The sequence below is a fragment of the Elephantulus edwardii genome, unplaced genomic scaffold (assembly GCF_000299155.1).
Source record: "Elephantulus edwardii isolate Elephantulus edwardi_28Jun2011 unplaced genomic scaffold, EleEdw1.0 scaffold00007, whole genome shotgun sequence".
In the NCBI taxonomy this organism is placed as follows: Eukaryota; Metazoa; Chordata; class Mammalia; order Macroscelidea; family Macroscelididae; genus Elephantulus; species Elephantulus edwardii.
Window position 1 is genome coordinate 35560409 of NW_006399757.1, and position 25015 is coordinate 35585423.

Here is a 25015-nt window from a genome sequence, read left to right on the forward strand (position 1 = left end):
TAATACACACTAATTATATATTAGCTTGGTAGCTACGATGAGTGATGTGGCTGTTTCCAATACAAATCATATTAGTCTATTCATCATTAATTCTATAAATTGACATTCTTTGGGGGGCTTGTTGTTTGGTTTTCAGTTGATTTGGTTTGAGTTTTGTCCTTTTGTGACCTGAGGCACTGATTTTCATAAATGAGCTGCCATATTTTGACTTGACCATCCTCACTGCACAGCCTGACCTGGTTCCCAAGTTCAGTACCTTCTTTTTGGTTAAGCTTCATTTCTTGGCACACATGCAGGGAAGGAAGAAAAAGAAGTTGATATGTAGGAAGTAGAGGAGAGCACACACTTGTAGGTGAAATCTGGTACAACAGGTAATGAAAGGCAGAGAAGTAGTGGAATAGTAGAGAAGAGAAATATTAAAAGTATGCCATGAGAAGCATCATTGAGAAGCATGGTTGCAGTGAGAAAACCTCATTGCAGTCAGCCTTGCTGTATAAAGTGAATTAGATACTCTTGGTTCTAGATTTAGAGTCTGAAATGTGATAGCCCTAATATGTCATCAGTTGTTTTTCTAGTTAAATTTCTATACTGTTAGAAATACTAATGGATGGTCTCCTTTATTCTAAAATTAATTAACTGGCTCACAATTAACTTGTTATCCTTGTTTTTGGTTTTTGCGTTGCAGTAGAAGTATGTATGCTTAAAAATTTAACTCCTAAAAGGCTTTTATTAGATTTTCTTGTAAGGTAAATTTTAAATTTCTGTAACTCACTATGTATGTTTTAGGATCTCCCTTTGTGAACGCAATCATTCATAAAGGCTTTGATGAAAGGCATGCCTACATAGGTGGAATGTTTGGAGCTGGAATTTATTTTGCTGAAAACTCTTCCAAAAGCAATCAGTATGTATATGGCATTGGAGGAGGTACTGGGTGCCCAGTTCACAAAGACAGGTCTTGTTACATTTGCCACAGGTAAGAAATGTTCTGATTCATTTGGGTAAGAATCAGTTAAGAATCGGTTAAATGTTTGAGAAATCTTCTAGGTAAGGCATTATCTTTTAAAACTCTAGGAATAAAAAAAATTGAAAAAAAAAAACAAAAAACTCTAGGAATTCAGGCTTGATAATTAAGGTTGCTTTGGTTCTCCAGCCAGTTAAAATATTAGCTAATGTGTAGTGACTGATCCTTGTGAGCTAAGCACAGTTCTAAGCACTTTGACCTATTTAATCATTAAGACACCTGGTGTCTTCAAGAATATTGAATAGAAAAATAATAATTGATCATGAAAGATTTTATTATAGCCTTTTAATATTATAAGATTGTGGACTCTTGAAAAATCAGATATTCAAATGTTAAAAGGCATTAGTTACCTATATCCTCAAGCCACAATGAGTCTAATCAGTATGGTAGTACCTGAGAGATCTTCCAGTGTGATGTATTATCACTGTAAGAATTGCAATTAGCTCTTTCACCAAGGACCCGCCAACATGGGCCGCGTTCACACCAAAACCGTGAAGAAGGCGGCCCAGGTCATCATTGAGAAATACTACACGCGCCTGGGTAATAACTTCCACACGAACAAGCGCGTGTGCGAGGAAATCGCCATTATTCCCAGCAAGAAACTCCAGAACAAGATAGCAGGCTGTGTCACACATCTGATGAAGCGGATTCAGAGAGGGCCTGTGAGAGGCATCTCCATCAGGAGGAGGAGAAGAGAGAAAGGAGAGATAATTATGTACCAGAGGTTTCAGCCCTGGATCAGGAGATCATTGAAGTAGATCCTGATACTAAGGAAATGCTGAAACTCTTGGACTTTGGCAGTCTGTCCAACCTCCAGGTCACTCAGCCCACAGTTGGGATGAATTTCAAAACACCACATGGAGCCGTTTGAGTCTGTTTGCTGTGCTGTAATATTTTCAATAAATTTGGGCACACCAAAAAAAAAATGCAATTAAAAAAGCATTCATAAAAAAAATCATCTCTTTAGAGAACACAAAATTATCAAGGAATGATTTTATAACTACTCTAACTCCATTGTTAAAAATACTCAAAATTATTTACATGCCATTTGAAAAATTAGTGAACATTTAAGTACTGAGATTTATTCTACAGTTAGAACATTACTTAGAAGAATCTGCAACATAGGTTATCAGAAACTTCTTGTTAAAACATGGTTTTCCATATACTTCCCAAGTTTCTAACTGAGTAGCAAGTCTGGATGGGGCCTTAGGACTTTAATGTTTACCAGTTTCCCTAGGAGTTGTAATGAAGCTTGTCCACTAAAAGGCCCAGAATAGTAGCTGTCAAACTTGACTACACACTGGAGTTGCATGGAAGCTTTTTTGTTTTTTTGTTTTTTAAAAAAAATAAGTGCACACACTCTCTCTAATTGGTCCAGGGTATCGTCTGAACGTTAAGATATTTAAAATTCCCAACTGCCAAGATTAAGAAGTGTAGCCTTGGAGAGAAAAAGAATTCTCTAGTTTTGGTTTTCATTTGGTTGTGGTGGTTATTTCTCTCTCTCCCTCTCCCTCTCTCTCACTCTCAATTTAGACTTATGTGTTACACAGTGGCCTTCCTGGGCTTGCCCTCCAAGCCCAATACCATTTTACATCCCAAACTGGTAGGGAGTCTTACTGTTTCCCATAATTATCTAACTTGAACACTACAGATTGTACTTGTCATATATTTCATGGAGTGCTGTGTACCATCAATTTGGAAGTAATCCATAGCTGATCCTGTTGGTATTTTTCAGAGGCTGTACATCGCACAATCTCTTGCCGAGCAGGTAGTGGATTCAAACGTCATACTTTTGGATTGGCAGCATAGTTCCTTACCACTCAGCTGCCAGAACTCCTTAAATAATGTGATAAATATTAATGAGCAACATGGCTGATACTTTCCCTTTACTATTTTTGGGGCAGAATGCATGGTTTTCTGGAGATAATTGGTGGTGTAGTCCATAAGAAGTCATGCTGCTCACACAAAGTCACTTCTCTGGCAGTTCTGCTCTGAGGGAGAAAGATAGGCAGTCTCCTGCCATGCAATTTATAGCTTCCAGAACCTGCTGGCGGAACAGCTGTGAGCTGATTCTGACTCTACAGCAATGAGTTTTGAGTACTCTAAATTATCAAGGGTTTGATTGTGCGTATAGGAGAAAATCTGTTTGAAATGCCAAGAAGACATCCAAAAGATTTGCTGAGAATAAAAAGCATGTAGGTTTTTTTAATTTGGAGAACAGAACAACCAGTAGTTCTTCCAAAATCTACTGTTCTTCTCTTCGAAAAGAGATTAAGTAGTAAGAAAGTGCCAGGTAGTCCCTGATTTAAACAGAGTTCTATCTTGACACTTCTGTCAGAAATCATTTCTGACATAAGTTGAATACATCTTTTTTCTAAAATAAAAAAGAAAAAACCTAGTCTTTGAACATTAATGACGAAACATCTGAGAATTCTAATGTCAGCAAATTATATGCTGACATTTGTTGTACATATTACTAATGATAAGATGAACAGAAAGAAATGTGGTTTTAAGTGGAGGAGGTTCAGTATCATTAACTAAAAACTACTAGTGGTCCTAAAAGATCTTTAGAGTAAGGAAAGCCAGTCAGTAAGTCATACTTGGAATTCTGGGTTCTTCTCTGTGGTGAAGGAGAACATCTGCTGGACAATAAGTGGTAGTAGTGATCCTGTTGAAAAGGGGTGGTGAATTGTGAATTCTACTATGGTGAAGAAAAGAGAAACAAAGAGCAAGGGTATGAAAGAGAAAAAAACCCAAACAATGAATCACATTATTAGAGTGATTGCAAAAGGGAGAAATTTCATTGATGACTGCTTCAAAGGTTATTGGTTATTTGGAGAAGGTATAATTTGTTTTAAAATATTCTAGGGAAGGTGAGAGAGTTTAACCTCACTAAGACAAGGTCTGTATGACATCAGTAATGATATTCCTCATGGCACAGCCTTTCTGATTGCAGCTGCAGTTTTTGACAGTTCCCTGTGGATATGCTGTTCCAGCCATTTTTGAACAGTCTTCAGCAGAATTTCACTTGCATGTGATATTATTTATGATATTTGCACACCCTGCTGAATCACCTTTTTTGGGAATGGGAACAATATGGGTCTGTTCATTAACTATTAGACTAATGCCGTCTATTTTGGGTTTCTCTGTTAGAGTAGCAGTAGATAACTAAGATAATCATTTTAAAATACTAGATTTTTTGTGCTTTTTTGATTTCTAAGTGTAGGTTTTCCTGTCCCAACCATCAAAACTCTCATTCTATAATAGATGTTAAGAGCTCTGGTGCAGTGAAGCTTGTCAGTTGATTAGCATTCAAAAAAAAAGGCTTGTCCCCTCATTTACTGTGAATATCAGCCTCCAAGATGTCACCTCCCTGTGATCGTTGCCTCCTGATATTCACACCCTTATGTAGTCCCCTTCCACAGCTCTGGTCCATGTGACCAATAGAATATGGAGAAAGTGATGGGATGCTACTTCTGAACCTGGATCATGAATGACATTGTGGCTTCCCTCTCTCGGATCACTCACTCTGGGAGTCAGGCCAGTGACTGAGTGGTGAGCAGCCTGAAAGACAAGTCTAGACTGTAGAGAGCTGAGACCTCTCAAATTTCAGGTGACTGCAGCTCCACGCTACATCTGATTGCAATTAGTGACAAACTATTAGTCATAACAGCATAGCTAACCTATTGTCTGATCTCCGACCCACAACAACTATGACATAATAAATGGTGTTTTAACCTAGGAAAAAAAGGTGGGGTGCGTGTTCTGTGCCATCAATTTGCCCTATAACTCATAGCAAGTTTAAGAGTGGTGAGGATAGGTAATCGTTCCAGATGGGAAAGGCCATGCTAAAGGCAGTGTGACTCCTGTGGTGAGGAAAAAAAAAATCATGTACCTAAATCATAATGAATAAAGTGAGTGTAAAGAAGTAAAAAAAGTTGGAAGAAATTCATATTTTATTCTGAATACATTGTAGAGCCTCTAAAATAGGGAGGGGCATGAGCTGATTTCTGTTTCTTTTAAAATCACTGGTTGTCTGAATGAGAATTCCAGTGGAAACAGGAAGACTATTTTGGAAACCATTGTTAGAGCTACATGTGAAAATGTGGAGTGATTCAAATTTAAGGGTCACAGTAGAAAATAAAAGAAGTGGATGGGTTTGAAATATATTTTGAAGATGGAATCACCTGGGCTGGGTTTAATGACTCTCCAGCTTGTCAGACCACCTCATTGAAGCTCTTTAAACCAGGTCCCTCCCACTTAGCACTTTGATAAGGACTTTTGCTAAAATATAAACAAGATCGAGTTTTCCAGTCTTTAAAAAAAATGTTTAAATTTTAATAAACATTTACAGAGATTTTAGATTTCCATTCATTCATTGTTGCATTTTTCTCCCTGCCCACCCCTCCTCCCCAGTTCGCTCCTCTCTTTGAAAAGTAAAAGAAAAATTATTTCATTGGTGTACAGTCTTCCCCCGCACCCCGAGTTTTCCAGTCTTACAATTAAAATGAGGGTTAATTAAGTTGGCAGATTTTTTCAATACAAGGAATTATTAATTCTTAGAGAATTATTTTAAGGGTGAAATTATTAAAAACAACCCTTAAGTGTTTATGAATTTAAAATGCGTTTAGAAACTTAGGCGATAAGGAATTCTTACTGAATTCTTTTAAGGATAAAATTATCTTAAAAAAATCATTTTATGACGTTTATGACTGACTTTATTAACTTAAAATGCCTCTAAATGCTTATGCAGTGTACATAAATAGAAAATGCAAGCCTCACTTTGTCATCAGGATGTTCTTTTCCATATTTTAGGCAACTGCTCTTCTGCCGTGTTACCTTGGGAAAATCTTTCCTGCAGTTTAGCGCCATGAAAATGGCACATTCTCCTCCTGGTCATCACTCTGTCACTGGTCGGCCCAGTGTTAATGGCCTCGCTTTGGCCGAATATGTTATTTACCGAGGCGAACAGGTAATTTTGTTATCTTAAAAAATGCTTTCAAGCCGTACTTCTTAGCTGTTCACTTAAGTTGACAAGGCATGCTGCCTTACAGGGTCTTTTTCTTAACTCCTCCAGTTTTCTTAATGTTCAACATTTTGCTGGCCCTTACTATGTAGAGGAGGGGACGTGTCCTTAAATATTTCATTATAAAACCAAGAACATTCTATTAAAAGCCTCAAAATCAGGAAAAGACTACTGAATTTAATATGTTACAACAGCTGTTGTATGTTATTTGTGCTACAGAGTCAGAACCTTTCTAGAGCTGACCCTCCGGCAATTTTCAGAGGCAGTTTAATCACATGGGAGGAAATTGCCCATCCTTCTCCGTAGGAGCAGCTTGCAGATTTGAACAGTTTGCTTTTGGGATTGCAGTGTAGCTTACCAGTAGGCCACCTATTGTGTAGACCTTATTTAATTTTGTCTTTTGTATTAGTTCTTTTTTAATTTATGTAAAATACAGTTAGTTAACTAGAGTTCTCTTTTTAATAGTTAGCCTCTCATACACTCACTGACCATTTTGTACAAAGGCTTCTGTATCAGAATAACTTCAGTTCTTAAAAACACATGCTGAGTACTCATCCCAGATTTGTTGTCTTAGAAAATGCTCCTCAGTGACTGATCCACAGCAGCAGTTTAGAACCTTTCCCTAAAGATTGGAAATCCTTATGGAAAATCATCTTCGAGGGGGAAAAATCTGTTTATCAGTGTTTTAATTGCTCTTTCTCTTTCAGGCTTATCCTGAATATTTAATCACATACCAGATTATGAGGCCTGAAGGTATGGTTGATGGATGAGTAGTTGTTTTGGGAAGCTAACTCCACTGAACCGAGAATCATAAGCAACTGGTGATTTCAAAAGTTTTACTCTTCTGCTTGGGGGGGAAATATCCTTGTCTACACGCCTGCGGCAAAAGGATAAAAAATGTGAAAGAAGTTTTAACATTCTGACTTGATAAAGCTTTAATAATGTACAGTGTTTCTAGATATTTCCTGTTTTTCAGCACTTTAACAGATGCCATTCCAGGTTAAACTGGGTTTGTCTGTGCTAAATTATAAGCAGCGTTAACTTGAACCTTTTCTACGATATGCATCGAGTTTAACAGAAACTGTAATGCCCTCAACAGGACTCATTTTCCTAATACAGTCCTGTGTTCTTTAAAACACAGCATTTACACTGAATACAGTTTCATTTGTAAAACTGTAAATAAGAGCTTTTGTACTAGCCCAATATTTATTTACATTGCTTTGTAATATAAATCTGTTTTAGAAATGCAGCCATTTACAAAAAGTTTTCATATGTATTGCTCATCCGTACTTCATCCTGCGTCATCATGATTGAGTGAGTGATCCTTACATTTGATTCCAGAAGCTGTGTTGAATTGTTTGCAGAAACTTAGCTGAGAAAGTCCAAGTTTTCAGATATAATTTGCTCTTGGAAGCATTTATCTCTCATTAGAAATCTCCTATTTAAGAACTTTTTTCATTAATAAATATACGGGGATTTAATTTGTGACACCTTTTTATATATAAAATACACATTCCAAAGACTCTAACCTGTGACATGTCCCTCTTGCCAAAAAGCCTCTTAACTGACCTCAGTGCTGGAAAATTTTACATTAAAAATATTTTCTATTGTTGTTATGTACAGATCAGAGCAGGTGCACCTACATTTTCAAGAGGCTAACTCCTTCCACTGTGTAATTACAGAATTCTTTTCATGAAGTATTAAATAGGAAATTCCATTTAAGTGGTAGGAAGGGTGGTCCTGGATAATTTCCCAGTCTCTTCTATTTACCTTAAATCTAAGGAAATAGAGGAAGGGTGGGAGAACATAGCAAATGAGAGTGGGTAGTTGAAATGTTTCCTTTTATATTTAAAGCCAATTCTTACATCACAGGTAAATTCCGTTCAGAAGCAAAAAGGTAGGCTACCTGGTCCTCTCGTGGCCTCCTACACAGGCTGAGGAAGTGAGACTGGTGCTTCCTGCTCTTACATTGCCCCGCTTTGTGCTGTTCCAAGTAGGACTCTGCTTTCGGTTTGCGTACCGTGTAGTGATGGGCTTGTGTTCAATTTGGCAGCTATGGAGGGGAGTGCTGTCCCATAAAACGCCATTCCTGTTTCCTGAAGTAAAACTGGTTTTTTTAAGAAAGTATGTGAAAGTGTTTGGTGTTACAGCTTGGAAGTCTATTTTGTTTGTTAACCCAAGTCCCTAAAAAGCCACAGAAGGATTTTTACAAAACTATAAATTAGGGCATTCCCCTTCACCTCACTCTGTACTGGTTCATTTATGTTTTACATTCAGTCTTTAAATTGACTTGCCTTTTGTGGTAACTTGTACATAGAGTGCTAGAAAATCATGTTTCTTGTTCTGAATAAGAATTAATCTGCTAAATGTGTATCCGAAGTTGGTTTTTATTATACAGATTGTGATCGCTATTTAAGACGTCAAAACCTGACCTTGAAGTGCTTTTATACAATTCTGTAATAATTACAAATACGATTCTAAAATAATTTCTCAGAAAACAAATGGAGTATGCCAAATTTTATATAATTTTTCAGGCTCTGAAAGCTCTCAGATTTTATAAGTAATAGATAATGAGATGAGTTAATAGGATTTATATTTACATGCTTTATCTCAACATGTAACCCATATTACTCACCCTATGAGTGATTCTGGAATTGCTTCTGTAAAATCATTGTGATCTGTACCTTTATGAAATTGCTGTTTGTGTTGTTTCAGCCAGTCAATCATTGCTTAATTAGTGTGTTCTTTTTCCATGAATGATGATATTATGGTTAATACGTTAGCATGGCAATATTTTCAAATAGCTTTTTGTTTGCTGGGGATTTGGGATGTTTTGGGGGGTTTTTTAGTATTTTGCATGGAATATCTTACTTTGTAATGATGGAATTGTTTTGTTTTGGTCTTGTGATTTTTTTTTTAAGTGAGACTTAACTTTGTGTGTGTGTATGCCCATCTTGCGTGTCTCGCTTGTATTGTATCACATTCCATACCCTCATTTAATTCCTAATAAATTGTTCACTTGTTATTCTGGGTAGCATGGTAATTTACTGGAGTAGTGTAAATGTGTTGAATGGTCTTTGAGAAAATGGATTAAGAGAACAATAAACCATAATTTCAGGAAAACAATATCCTTTTCAATAAAGTGTTAAAGTTTGAATTACTCAAATATTGCAGCCATATCTGCTCAGATGCTTTAAAGTGAAAGTAGCTGTGAGATCGTTTTGTCTCTTTTTACCCAAGACATTGTCGTCATGACCACTCCAACATCACCTTTGGTAAACCTTGAGAGCACACTCCTGAAAACACACTCTTCATAATTTATAAAGAGAAATATATTTTTTTCCTCTGTCATATTTTTTTAAATTATTGATAAGTTCTCAAACCTGAGTCAGTGGTGTATATATTGCTCTTAAAACATAGTAATACAAGTATCTTAGAAACCAACAAGCTATGTCCATGTTAATTTTCTGCTTTCATTAAGATATTTGCCGTCCTGGACACGCTTGCCAGTGTGTAATATGATAGTCTTATCCCAGAGCAATGAGGAAAGAAAACATACAAATAAAATTCTTAGCTTTATATGGCTGTGTTTCTTCCTTCTGTCTTGTCATGACATCCCGTATGACAGAGAAGGCCAGCAGTGATACCTGTGCTTGCATTGGAAACTGACAGTATCTACTAAGTTACACTATAATGGTCTGTCTGCTGGCTTTTCCTTCCCTTCCTCCACCACCCTTTTATGTAATGCTTTCTACTTGAGGTATACTGTACCTAAAAGCCTCTTCTTAGAAAGTTCTTCCTCACTGTAAGCCCACCATTAGCAGAAGTGTTTTTCTCTGTCCCACAGTCATCATCCATCATCCTCATACATACTGATTTTATAGGCCCCTGAACTGACCTGCAAATATGCAGTAGAGAAATGCTACTCAGAAGTATAGTCTTAATTTATTTTACAGAAATACTAGTGTGTAAAGTACAGAAACAGTATCTGTTTTGTTTTCCAGTGGACACAGCTGCTATATCCTAATTTTTTTAATGCATTAATTTTTAAAGGTGAGTAAATAATTGGATTCTAGTGTCATATTAATCTAGATAGGAATTTTTGCTCTGTCCTTCACCAGCTATTTCACCCCTGAATTAATTCACATAACCTTTTTAGTTTTACAATACCTAACACTTAAAAGTTATTGAGAGAATCAAATTATTTTCCATGTGTGCCACTAAGTCCTGGTTTGGGATTATTTCTACTCCAGGACTGTGGCTTGTGTTTCCTACTTGTCATGGGAACTCAATATAATGTGAAATCTGCAAGATTTTTTTGATCACTGATCTCTGTTAAAATGAAATCTAATGCACTCAGAATTTAAAATGTATTAGTTTGTCATTTTGGAAATGACAGAAATAAATGTACAGGCAATATGGTAAGCTGGTTGAGAAAGGTAAACACACTCATAACTCAAGCTGCATCATGTCCCTTCAAAAAATAAATGCCATTGAAGTGAGCTCATGGTCAAACAACCGTACCGTGTACTAGAGTTCAAAACAGTGGGCACAATCTTGGAGAATTAGTAACCCTTCTAAAATAACTACAAAATAAATGTTTAAAATCATTAGCTGGTAAAAGAAAGTATAAAAACTGTGGGGAAAGATATTTTTTAAAAGACGAAAGTAGAATACTACCTTTCAAAAAGAATCACTGTAGAAGACCTTGGATACAGTTGGGGGAAATATGGAACAAAACTCAAAAAGTCTAGGTTTATTGGCCTGCTAGAGAATGAGAGAACCCCAAAGACTATGGCCCTTTAGTCACCATTTGAACCTAGAACAAAACGCTCCTGAGATTCAACTCTTAGACAGTAAGACCATCGGGAGAACAAAGGAATGTAATGCTGACTAAAAGATTGGTCATTCAAAATGGGCAGTCTCCTCCCATAAAGATTGACACCCTCAGAAACCTGATGGAGGGTTAGTGAGAGTTGGATTCTATTAAAATCATTAGCTGATAAAAGAAAATACAAAAATTATTAGAAAAGATAACACTTTTTTAAAAGACAAAGTAGAATTGGAATCAGGCAACGAATTTGACTGTGTGGATCATAACAAAATACGGCTGACTCAGAGGAATGGGAATCCCAGAACACTTGATCGTTCTAATGTGAAACCTATGCTTGGACCAGGAGGCAGTCGTCAGAACAGAGCAAGGGAACACTGCATGGTTCAAAATTGGGAAGGGTGTACGCCAGGGATACATCCTACCTCCATACCTTTTCAACCTATATGCAGAACAGATTATCCGGGAGGCTGGGCTCTATGAGGAGAAATGTGGGGTCAAGATTGGTGGACGATTTATCAACAATCTGCGTTATGCAGATGACAGAACCCTGCTTGCTGAAAATGAAGAGGACCTGAAGTACCTGCTGTAGAGGGTCAAGGACTGCAGCCTTCAATATGGATTGAGGCTCAATGTCAAGAAGACTAAAACTCTCACCACTGGACCAATTGGCAGCATCAGGATGGATGGTGAAGAGATTGAGATTATACACAGCTTTAGTTTGCTTGGCTCCACAGTCAACAGTCTTGGCACCAGCAGCCAGGAAATTAAAAGGCGCATTTCCATGGGAAAGTCTGCTGTTAGGGACCTCTCCAAAGTGCTGAAGAGCAATGGTGTCTCTTTGGAGACTAAAGTGCGTCTGATACAGGCCATGGTCTTCACAATCACTTGGTATGCATCAGAGTTGGATAATGACCAAGGAGGATAGAAGGAGAATTGATGCGTTTGAGGTGTGGTGCTGGAGAAGAGTATTGAGAATACCATAGACTGCTAGGAAAACAAACAGATTTGTCCTGGAAAGGGTTAAACCAGGTGGCTCCTTGGAGGCAAGGATTCTGAGGCTCCGTCTAACATACTTTGGACATGTTGTGAGGAGAGACCGGTCCTTGGAGAGGGACATCATGCTTGGGAGGGTGGAGGGACGGCACAGGAGGGGAAGGAAGGCCCTCTATGAGGTGGATTGATTCAGTGACTGGGATAATTTGGATGGGAGTGTCAGAGACAGTGCGATTGGCACAGGACAGAGCAGAGTTTAGGGCTGTTGTACATAGGGTCACTATGAGTCACAAGTGACTCAACGGCACATAACAACAACAACATGAACAGGAATCTAGTCAGTACACTTGATACCAGCAGTCAGGAGACATTGCACTGGGAAAGTCTGTAGTCAGAGACTTCTCAAAATTGTTGAGGAGCAATGATGTCAGTTTGAGGACTAAAGTATGTCTGATTCAGGCTGAATAGTGAATAGGATGACAGAAGAATAATGGATGCCTTTGAAATGTGTTGGAGAAGAATACGGATTAATCCTATGGACTGCCCAAAAGAACAAACAGATCTGTCTTGAAGAAGGGGCAGCCAGAGTGCTCCCTGGACAAAGATAATGGAGCTTTGCTTACATTCTTTGGGCATGTTGCTATTGAGGTTATTCCTTGAAGAGAGACACCGTGCTTGGAAAGGTGGCAGGATGGTAACGGAGAGGAAAACTCAACCATCTGGATTGACAAAGTGCAGTAGTGAGCTTGAGTGTTGAGAGATTGTGAGGGTGGCATAGGATGAAACAGGGTTCAAATCTGTTGTGTAGAAGGTCACTATGAGTCATATTTGACAGCAGCACCACCAAACAAAAATCAACGTGAAAAAGGCAGCTTGATTTTCAAGTGGGTGTAGAGTTTGAATAGACAACTCTTTAGGCAGTTTATATGAATGGGTGCTTGTTATGTACATAAGCACAAAAAGGTGCTCACCATCACCAGGTGCCACGGAGGCAGCTCTGACTTAAGCAACCGTACGAGGTACAAGAGTGAAACCTGGCTGATCTCAGTCTGCATAAGCCTGCTGCAGTCACTGTGTCAGCGCACCTCATTGAAGTTCCCTCTCTCTCACGCACCCTCTACTTTCCCATTCATGAATTGTCAAGGATTGGCCCCACCTGAATACATGCCCAAACTATATGAAATGAAGCTTCAATATCCTTGGTTCCAAGGAACATTCTGGATATGCTACTTACAAAAAGAATGTATTTGTGCTTTTGGCAATTAATGGTATAGTCCTCGCATCACTTCTGTTTTCCTTTTTCACTGCCCAATGTTTACATGCCTATAAGGGGTTGAAAGTACCATGATTTGTTAATGAGAAAATATGTATGAATAATTTAATGAAAAACCAATATGCTTTGTAAACTCTCATGCAAATCAATTTAAAAATACCATGGCTTGGGTCAGACACACCTTAGTTTTTAAAGTGACATCCTTACCATTTAGTACTTTAAAGGGCACATTCTTGACTCACTAGTCATTAGGTAAATGCAAATTAAAACGACAGTGCAGACCAAAACGCTACTTCATGGTCACTAGAATAGCTGTTACCCTAAAAAAAAAGGGGGGGGAGGAGAAATAGCAAGTGTTGACCAGAACACGGAGAATTTAGAACCCTCATCTTTTGCTGGTTGGAAATGCAAAATAGTACAGCCGTGTAAAAAAGCAGCATGGTGGTTTTTGAGGCAGTTCCTCAAAGAGATAATCACACAGGGTACTACATGATCCAGTAGTCCCAGTTCTAAAGCATATACCCAAAAGTATTAAAAACAAGGACCCATTCACCAAAACAACATTATATACAGTAGACAGAAGGTAGAAGAAGTGTCTTGTGTGTCTAGTATTACTGTAACACATCCTACAAAGGATTTAATAAGCAAATTTCTTTTCTCATGATTTAGAAGTCTGGATTCCAAGTCTGTCTTTTCTGAGCTTCAGCTATTGGGCAGTCTCTCTGTGGTTTGGCTTCTCTCTCCTCCCATCTCTGCCAGCTAGTTTGTATTTAATCTCTTTTCTATCTCACAAAAAATTGACTTACAAAAAAAAATAATTGACTTACGACACCCCTAGCTCTAGCCCTACAGGCTTATAACCATAAGCATATAAATTGGGATTTACAACACATATTTTAGGGGGACAAAAGAGGTTGAAGTAACTCATGTGTCCGTATCAAATAAATGAACAAAATATGTTAAGACACATTCAGTGTAATATTACGCATCTATAAAAAAGAATTTCTGATAATGTGCTACAATATGTATACACCCGAAAATGTTGTGCTAATGGGAATATGCTAGATGAATGCCACTTCTATGAAATAACAAGCCTAGGGAGAAATGCCAGTGATTGAGGGAAGGATAAACTGCTGATTCAGAGAGTCTGAATTTTGAAACAAGTCTTTGTGGTAATTGCACAACACTTGAGTTGTACACTTAATGGTTAAAAGAATGAGCTTTTTTACTATATCACTTTTACCACAATTGGTAGGTCCCATTGAGTTGAGTACAACACACAGTGATCCTGTGAACAACCAGTCTGAACACTGTCTTATCCCGTGCTATCCTCCCAATCTCTGACACACTCAAAACCATTGATGCAATCACTTTGCCAGCCTACCTGGTCGAGGATTTTCCTCTTTTTCACTGCCCCTCCACGTACCAAGGAATACCCTCTCCTAGCAATATGCCCGAAGTATATGAGAAAAAGCTTCATCGTCTTTGCTTCCAAGGAGCCCTCTGGCTACCCCTTCTCCAAGACCTCTGTTCTTTTGGCAGTCCATGAATATTCAGCACTCTTTTCCAAAATCAGAGTTGAAAGACATCAGTTCTTTTTCTGTTATCCTTAATCATTGTCCATCTCTCAGATGCATGGCAAGTGACTGAAAAGGCCATGGCCTGAGTCAAGTGCACCCTAGTCCTCAAACTAACATCATTACTCCTCAATGATTTTTGAGAGGTCCCTGACTACAGACTTTCCCAGTGCAGTACAGTCTCCTGAATGCTGGTACAAAAAGTGTTGATTGGGAATCCAAGTAAGATTAAGTCATTACCAGTCTCAATCCTTTCTCTGTCCATGATGATAATGCCTATCTGTCCAGTGGCAATTATTTTTGTTTTTATTGAGATGCAATCCATTTTGAAGGCTGCAATGTTTAACCTTCCACAGCAAGTGTTTCAAGTCCTCCTCACTTTTCAGCAGGCAAGATTTAATGTCTTCTGCATAATGAAGAATGATGAATCTCCAATCCTGATGCCACATTTTTCTTCAGAGTCCAGCTTCTCAGATAATTTGCTCAGAATATTAATATGTATAGAGAAAGGATACAACTCTGATGCACATCTTTCCTAATTTTAAACCTTGCAGTGTTCCATTACTCTGTTCACACAACAGCCTCTTGATCTAGGGGTAGGTTTTACACAAGCACAACCATTTGTTCTGGGATTCCCACAATAAAATTTCAAAAATTATAAACAACCCTTGAATGCCTTACCCTTTGGTTTAGAGGGAAATACTAGCTTTTAAGAGCTCAGCCAGAGCGGAAGGCTTGGAGAGAGTTGCCGAGGGCCGGCAAGGCTTGGAAAGTGGAGAGCCGTTTCCAGTCCATTGTCGGCTGTGTTCCACAGCTCTCAGAAGCAGACTGTGTTCTGCTGTGTGGTCTTTCCCGTGCATCTCTGGAAATACCATCTGTTGCCTGTGCCACAGAAATTCAGGGTACTTATCCCATGGACCGACAAAAGAACAGACAAGTCTGTCTTGAGATAAGTATAACCAGAGTACTCCTTAAAGGCAAGGGTGGTGAAACTTCATCTCCTATACTTCGGGATTATTGTCCCAAGGGGCCAGTCCTTGGAAAAAGACACCATGCTGGAAAGGGTGGTGGTGGTTTGCCAGGTGTTCGGAGACAGTAAATCATATGGAAGTAGATTGCCGGTCCTCCCACAGAGCAGCTGGTGAATTTGAACCTCCTACTTTTGAGTAGATTGCAGCCCAGCTTCTTACCACTAGACTACCAAAGCTCCCTGGGCAGAGTTGAGAATTGGAAAAAGAGGAAGACCCTCAAGGAGGTGCAAGAACATAGAGACCATAATGCTGGCTTCAGATATCAGATCATGAGGATGGCCCCGGGCAGAGCAAGGTTCGGATCAGTTGTCCATAGGGTCCCTACAAGTCACAGTCAGTGGCACCATTCCCGTCCCCACTGGAACCAGTGTGCAAAACAGGTCGGTGTTAAGGCTGAAAATAGGATGTTTTCGCTTGGTTTCCTTAATCGGCTGAGTATTAGCCTGATCTGAGTGAAGCTAAAATCTGAGGTTGAAACTGGTTACTATTGGAAGTTTCAAACCCCCACCTCATCCCACCCCCATATACTTGGCCAGGGAACATGGTAAAAACTCTTCTGAGGAAGATGAAAATGTCGGGATTCTAGCCCAGAAAGAGGAGAGTGTTTCTCTTCTGACTTGTGAGAAGAATGAATGCAGGCAAAAACCTGGCGTAAGCTAAATAGGTTTTTGACATAAAAAGGCTAGCAGATTCCAATGGGAGTGAATATAGTCGATTTGTACTTACAGAGAGGGATTAAATAAACTAATCTGACTAGAGTCTGTGCTGGCAGTTGTTTGAGAGCAAGATAGATCTATCTGCATGCAAAGAATTGGGAATGAATGGGATTCCGGACCAGAGTTTGCAGGGGAGACCACCAGTCCGGATAATCAGACATTCACACTGCCCCGTGTTTTGTTCCATTGTCTCCTCTACAGTCCCCCACATACAAAGCTCTTTATTGGACTTTACAAAGCTCTTTATTGAACTTTATTTGAAGCATGATCTTTGCTGCTTTACTCAACTGCCAGTCTCGTTTTGCTTGATGGCATCTGGCTGCTTGACTTTGCCCTGAGTGGATTTATGAGCTGTGAAAGATGCTCAAATTAACACCCAAAGCACTCGTGATAGGATTAGAGGGTCGGCATTTGCATACTACTTAGTCTCCCACTGGTCTTGTAGCTTCCCAGCCCACCTAGGTGGGGCTTGGAGGGAGGCCGTACCTAACACCACACACTCTCCCAGCTGAAGACAAAAAGTTTACCCTGCTTCTAGGTGTTATTTGACGGATCTGGTGGCATAGTCCTTAGGAAGCTGTCAGTTCAAATCCACCAGTGGCTCCTCAAGAACAAGGGGGGAAGTCTCCTCCCATGATATTTACAGCCTCCAGCCTTTCCCAGGAGGTCAGCCGTGAGCCAGTTCTGACTGGATGGTAAATAGAGACCTGACAGCACAAGGAGCCCTAATGGGTACCCCAAGATTGACAGTTCTAACCTATCTAGTGACTTGAAGAAAGAGTTTGTGCTTTTTCCTTAAAGAAGTCAACCTAGGCAGACCCTCAACAAGATGGATTGACTGTTACAGTGGACTCAAGTGTGTCAGAAAGGAAGAGGATGGCACAGGATAGGACAGGTTCAGATCTGTTGTTGATAGGGTTGGAATCTATGCACTAGAATCCACTCTGCTGCACCTAAGAACAATAGCAGCATTTCCAAATCAAAGATTCAAGTGGTAAACCCTTCCCCTTTCCCTGAAAAAGAACAGCATCCTCCCTGGGCCGCCCTAGGGCAGAGTTGTGAAGTGCTGTGGAGTTGACTCACAACAAGCCTACAAAACCAGATCTGAACCCTGCCCTATCCTGTGCCATCCTCCTCTCTGATGTGCTTAAGTCTATTGTTAGAGACACTGTGTCAGTCTATCTTCACAACCCTCCAGTTCTCCAAGGACTGGCTCCTCCTCACATGGCCTAAATAGATGAGACGAAGTTCTCCATTCCTCCCCCTAAGGAACACACTGGCTGCACTTTCTCCAAGACATGCTTGTTTGTTCCCTTGGCAGCCCATGGGCAATTTAGGGCTAATCTCCAGCACTACAACGCAAAGGCATCAATTCTGTCGCCTTTATTCACTCTCCAGCTCTCAGATGTACAGCAAGTAACTGCAAGGACCTGGCGCAGAGAGAGGACTTAAACTATCCTTTCTTTCTTTCTTTTTTTTTTTCTTTTTTAAAAACTCTGGGGACAGAGTCAAAGTCATTGTCATGGAGTCGAAACTTACTCATAGCTGAAGCTTCCGCAGGTTTTTGGAGGCTGTGCATCCCACAGGAAGGAAGTGCCCACCCTTCTCCCTCAGAGCAGCTGGGGGATTTGAACTGCAGTGCAAGGCCTAACCACAAAGTCACCAGAGCTCCAGAAAGGGACTGGAAAAGAGGGCAGCGACTTTGGAAAGGGCTTTCTGGAAGCATAGCGCTAATAACCCAAAGCAAACACTTGTCTGGCAGTTCAAATCCACTGGCAGCTCTGAGGGAGAAAGATGGGCATTCTCCTCCCAACAAGTTCTAGTATAGAGGCAAAGGATGACTCAGATGGGACTGAGTTCACTCAGCATAATGCTCTCCAGTCCTTTCCAAGTTAGGTAAAAATTTACAAAGTTCTTCTCCTGCGTGCTGCATAGTATTGTGTGAATGGACCATAATTTCTCAATCCATTCATTTGTGGTTGGACATTTGGGCTGTTTCCATTTTCTTGCTATGATGAATAATGCTGCTATGAACATTGGTGTACAAATCTCAGTTTGTGCCTCAGTTCACATATTCTCAGGGTATATTCCAAGTAGTGAAAAGTATATATGCAAAACCAAGATCGAACATCATTCTCAATGGAGAAAAACTAAAAGCATTTTCCATGCAAACAGGAACCAGACAAGAATTCCCACTGTCACCACTTCTTTTCAATATTGTATTGGAAGTGCTTGCTAGGGCAATATGAAAAGAGAAGAAAATAAAAGGCATCCACATTGGTAAATGGTTAAACTCACTATATGCAGATGATATAATAGTTTACACAGAAAATCCCAATGACTAAAAAAAACTGTTAGAGTTAATAGGTCAATTTAGTAGAGTGGCAGGATATAAGATCAATATCCAAAAATCAGTAGGATTCCTCTACAGTAACAAAGACAACTCAGAGAAGGAAATAAAGCAATACCATGTACAATAGTCAAATTGAAATAACTGGGAGTGAACCTAACTAGAGATACAAAAGACCTATACAAAGAAAACTACAGAGCATTTCTTGAAAGACACACTAAAAGACCTAAAGAAATGGAAAAAAATATGCCCTGTTCCTGGATAGGAAGATTCAATATGATGAAAATGACAATCCTTCCAAAAGTAACATACATATTCAATCCCAATCCAGGTACCAAATTCATTTTTCAAGGAGATTGAAAGGGAAATTATCAAATTTACTTGGAGAGACAAGAAAAAAAATCTGTATACAGAATTCTCTTAGTAATTATTAACTATGGCATTGGCAAAAAAATATTAAATATACCATGAACTGCCAGAAGAACAGCTAAGTTTGCCTTGGGAAAAGTGTGCTAGAATGCACCTGTAAGCAGTGATAGTGACACTGTATCTCAAGAATCTTGAGCATGTTAAGTGACCAGTACCTGAAGAACGACTTCCTGCTTGGTAGGTCAGTGAAAAAGTGGAGGCCCTTCAATGAAATGGACTGACAGACACCGTGGCTGCAGCAGTGACCTCGGACATGAAAGCAACTGTGAGCATGGTTCAGGATGAGGCAAGGTTTCATTCTCTTATGCATAGAATTGCTGTGATTTGGAACTAATTCAGTAACACCTAATAGCAACAACAGTTAAATACTATTCATTTCCAGTACACCTTACCAGCTTAGAGCTGGTCAGTGACTAAGAATGACAGGAAAAGAATTGAAACCTTTGAGCTGTGGTGTTGGAGAAGAGCACTGAACATCTCGTGGATGGCCAAGAGAACAAACAGATATGTCTTGGAGAGGGTGCAGCCAGAGTGCTCTTTGGAAGCAAGAATGATGAGGCTTCACCTCACATAGTTTGGACATGTTGTTAGGAGGGGCTGTTCCTTGGAGAGGGACGTGATGCTGGAAAGGGTAGAAGGTCGGTGAAGGAGAGTAAGGCCTTCAACCAGGTGGACTGACACAGTGACTGCTGTAATGGGCTCTTATGTGTCAGGAAATGTGAGGACAGAACAGATTCAGATCTTTTGTTCATAGGGTCTCTATCAGTCATACTCGACAGCTCCTAACAACAACAACAACAAGAAGCACCTTATCAGAGATTTTAATGCATATCTAAATAAATGTGAATGTCTATTTTAGTCCTCTTAAATTGATGTTTATGAAAAGATTTCTGTGTCTTCCTGTTCTCACTCAACAACCTATCTTGTTGCTCTCTCTGTATTAATACAAAACTTTCTCAATTTCCTTCACATTTGCCTAATATTTCATTTTGTAGTTGTGTCATGATCTGTGAACTTCATGGTCCTGGATGTCTCTCCTTTTTTTCTTTATTTTTTTAATGTGTGAGTTTATCTGTAGACTCTATTCCAAGAAGTGGAACTATTGATGAAAGACTGCAGGGAGTCAAGAAAGCAGCCAAAGTACAGTCTGGAAAAGGAAAATGTGCACAGTTCTATTAGTATAGAGCAAAAGCTCCTGTCCCTTCCGTCCATTTCTTGCCACTCAGTTCCTTTCATAGAAACAATTAGATTCCCATGTATTTTTCTATGAGAAATTTAGGAGAGTCTATTTATAATCAAGTGTATGTGGGTTTCTTCTTTTCCTCCTTTTTAAATACAAAGAGCATTATACAAAACAATTTTCCCCATCACTAAAATCCTTCCATGTGTTGTCTCATTCTGAAAGGAAATTTTAAAATTATATTCTATTGTGATACAATTGTAGTCATTGCTTTTCATTTCTTTCCTCATTAACTCAAAAGCAACTTAGCTCAAGTCTAAGACTTAACATAGATTAGTAGACTCTGTTGGCCTAACTCTTAGAGGCCACATCTGTTTTCATGTGTGTGATTTTGGAGTTTTGTTTTTATTTGCATTTCCATTTCTGGGAACCATGAAAAATAACTCATAGAAGTGAGAATTGAAATGAAGTTTTACTCTCTGATGTCCAGTTTGTCAAATCTGCAGGCTGTCTGGCCTGTTTAGTGTTTATCTGTTTACACATTGATGTTTAGCTTAAGATTTCATTAGAAATAATGATTAGGGTCTGGTACATGCCCTTGAACTTCAGAAGTGGTTAGCAGCGTAGAGAGGTTGAGCAGTTAGTAGAAACTGGGTCAGGATCTGGGCCCAAAAAGCAATATTCACATCCTTCTCACCCTGTAAAGGCTCCTCCTCCATCTCAGTCAGCTGTACTGGAGCTTCATATTCTTAGGACAGCTCACACCCTACACTGACATTCATACCGTCAAATTGAATCTGACTGGTCCCTCCTTCTCCAGCACAGCATCTGGTGGATTTGAACCACGTACCTCTGGGATTGCAGTGCCGCTTCTTGCCACTAGACCGCCAGATCTCCCTTGAAACAGTCTTTTTATGTTTCAAACAGATTTTTATCTGCGTCACCCTGGAAATATGTAGGATAAAGGCTCCCAAGCTTTGCCCCAGATGGTCAGATTCAAGCTCGAGTGGAGCGTGAAAGTCTGTACTCGCGGGAGATCCCTGGGTGTTTAGGAGTAACTTACGCTAACTTGAGGGAGCTCTTGCTGCCTAGTGGGTAAGGAATTGAGCTGCCAACACGAGGCAGGTGATTCGGATCCCCCAGCTGCTCCACAGGAGAGAAAGATGGGCAGTCTCTTCCCGGGTGATTTACAGCTTCTGAAAACCCACTGCTGAAAGGTCAGCCACGTGTGAATCGGTTCCAGCTGGACAGCACGTAACAACAGCAATGCTAATCTGAAGAAACTTGGGTGATTGGAAACAGCACTTTAGAGTTAGAGCTGGGCTTATGGGGACACTATCTCCCCGACTTCAACTCCCCTGCTCATTCTGGGCCTGAATTTCTCACACTGAAAAAAGAGGGGAGGAAAGTGTCTGTGGCCTGGCCACCTCACAGGGCAACCTTCACGTTCAAATGGAGTAATATCTGAAATCACTTGGTAAATTATAAACCGTTTATAAATGTGAGGAAGTCAGCCACCTGGGATCGTTAAGGGTAATGTGTCCAAGGAAGGGAGGAAGGCAGAAGGCAGGAAGGGAGAAGATGGAAAGATGAATGTAAACCAGAACCACAGAGAATGGGGAAGAGTGAGGGTTGTAACCATTGCAAAGTATGAATCGTTGAATGGAATACCAATCTGCTCCTTAAACTTTAATGCCAATCATCATTTTTTAAATTATTATTATTGTGTGTGTGTGTGCCGTCAAATTGGATCTGACGGGTACAGGAAGAGATTGCTCCTCCTTCTCCAGTAGAGCATCTGGTGGATTCAAACTGCGTACCTCAGGGATTGCAGTGCAGCTTCTTGCCACTAGGCCACCAGAGCTCCCCCCAGTCATCATTTTTTAATAAAATAATAACATAAGAAAGTGTTACTTCGGCAAGCTCTGGTGGCCTAGTGGCAGGAAGCTGCACTGCAATCCCAGAGGTCTGCAGTTCAAATCCACCAGATGCTCTGCTGAAGGAGGGACAATCTCCTCCTGTATCAGTACGATTTGATGGTACACACATTAAAAAAAAAGAAACAATAATAAATTTTTTTTAAAAAAGTGTTGCTTCAATGTGCCCATAAGGAAGGATATTTGGAAAAGCTTAATTTGTTTCCTGCTCCTGTGCTTTCTGGGGGTGGGCATGGTGGGGGACCTGCTTCAAATTCAGTTCAACTCCTTGAGTTCGAGTTGGAACTGACTCAGCTGACCCTGCAGCAGGTTTTCAGAGACTGAATCACATGGGAGGAGATTGCCCATTTTTCTTCCTTGGAACAATTGGTAGATTCGAACTGCTCACCATTGGATTGGCAGCACAACTCCTTACCCATTAGGCCAACAGAGTGCCCTATCTTATGCTTATTTTCCTAGTAAACACTCTCCTTCCTTGACAAAGAGCAGTGCTTAAAATGTGCTCACACCTATGTGGTTAGTATTTGGAGGAAGCTTAATTAATAGCCTTTTTGCAGGTGACAGTCTTGCTTGCAGCAAGTGAAAGCTTAACACACTGAAGATCATTATGTATGATGATGGCCTAAAAATAATGTATATGAATGAAGCACATTATGTATGAATGATTATACCAAAATGTATTTTTTTTTAAAAAAAATCTTTACTGGAGGAAACTATTCATCTTTCTCCTTCAGAGTGGATGGAGGATTAGAACTGCTGTCCTTTCAGTTTAGGGGCTGTATGTGTATTGGGCTGTGCCACCTGGGGTCCTAAGGGCAATAAGAATATAAAGTGGCTCCTGGAAAGAGAGGTCCTTGGTACCTAGAGCTAATCTCGACCAATACCAAGTATACCAATATACCAAGTATATTAAACTTTGTAGTTCCTCTTCATTCTTCACTTTTCCTGTTTTATAAACTCATAGTTTTAGCAGGCCTTTTGCTGTGTTTTTTTTTTTTATATTGAGGAAGATATTTAAAGATAAACCCCAAAGTCCTGTGACTGCTATCTCTGTAGCTACCACTGTAGCTAAAGTTGGAGTGGTTGAATTGAAATAAGACTCTTTAATTTCCCTAGTTGAAAAATGCTGCATTTCACATTCTGCCTTTCGGGGTAGACTAACCTTGTAAGTTTTAGAACCTCATTAATTCAAAGTTATGCACTAGCGGGCATTCTTTAGGGAGGCCTGGACTTCTAATATGTCTAGATTCTAATTAGCGTTTGCTTTCTCTCCAATAAGCATTTCCTGAATTCATACGAGAGGCAAGGCTTGCAAAGAAAAATGAGGGAGCAACGAACGACTTCCTACTACTTGTCATGCATGTATCCTGCTAGAAATAAGTTTTCCTTCTGAAAACATAAAAGCCACTCCCTTCTCTGTTAAACTTAGAACTCCTAAACTCTATTACATATTGAAATCACCTAGGATCATTAAACATTCTAGAGATGGGTTTCCAACCCTGATGTTGTCATTGTTAGGTGCCATCCAGTCAAAATGACTCACAGCAACCCTGTGAACGACAAATCTGAGCCCTGCCCTATCCTGTGCCATCCTTACCATGTCAGCCACACTTGAGCCCCTTATTATCATAACTGTGTCAATCCCTCTCCTTCAGAGTTCCTCTCTCACTGACCCTCCACTTTTCCATGCATGATGTCTGTTTCCAAGGACTGGCCTTCCTAACAATATGCCCCAAGTATGTGAGATGAAGTTTCACCAGTCATCTCTCTAAGGAGCACCCTGGCTGCACCCTCTCCAAGACAGCATCCTATCCTAGAAAACTACTTTCACCAGCTTGTGGCCTAAACATGCAGACTACACGCGCACACACATTAGAATCTAACTTTCTGTACATTTCACCTCAGTATTTCTTAATACAGGAAACCTTCCTGGATGCTCCGTTCTCCATCACCTACTCAAGGCAGCTCTGGTAGACTAGTCTGTAGGAAGCTACACTTCTCTGGTGGTTTAGAATCCTCCAGCCTCTCCAGTGGACAAAGGCTGGCAATATCCTCCCAAGCAATTTACAGCCTTGGAAAACCATCAGCTATGAGTTGGTTCCACCACACAACAATGGCTCTGTGGGGTATTCTTCTCCATGATCCTGCAGGACATGGTATGTGTTCTTGGTTCTTTCCTCGGAATCCTGGAGGATCAGACTGTGCTCTTTACCCCTTGAATCTCATCAATGAGTGATTATCTATTCGTACATTTCATTGTATTCATTCTGTAAATGCTCATTTCCTTTCTAGATGATACTGTTGTTAGTCACTGTCGATTCTGACTCATGGGGACCCCATGAGCTATTGCAGAGTAGAACTGCCCCATTGGGTTTTCAAAGCTGTGACCTTTCAAAAGCAGTCTCAGGCTTCTCTTCTGAGAAACCTCTGGGTGAGTTCAAAGCGACAATGGTCTGCTACTTCACTATTCACTCCACCCAGGGACTCCCCCTCTGCTGATAATAAACCTATTACCCGCTGGATACCCATTCATGGCATTTTCGTGGTCATTAGCTCACATAATAAGAATAAAGCATTTACACTATCATGTATTTTATTAACTATTTTAGGAACTATCGCCAGCTAAAGCTATCACGAAAAAGACCAGA

At 39.9% G+C, this 25015-nt stretch overlaps 1 protein-coding gene across 1 annotated transcript in view; it reads left to right on the top strand.

The window, feature by feature from the left end:
- Positions 1 to 6996, top strand: part of TNKS2 (tankyrase, TRF1-interacting ankyrin-related ADP-ribose polymerase 2) — a 65227-nt gene extending 58231 nt beyond the window's left edge. The window contains exons 25-27 of the mRNA XM_006880332.1: positions 787 to 973; positions 5837 to 5993; positions 6755 to 6996. Of these exons, the coding sequence (XP_006880394.1) occupies positions 787 to 973; positions 5837 to 5993; positions 6755 to 6817 (407 nt within the window). The 3' untranslated portion in view covers positions 6818 to 6996. The remainder of the gene's footprint in view (positions 1 to 786; positions 974 to 5836; positions 5994 to 6754) is intronic.
- The last annotated feature ends 18019 nt before the right edge of the window (positions 6997 to 25015 follow it).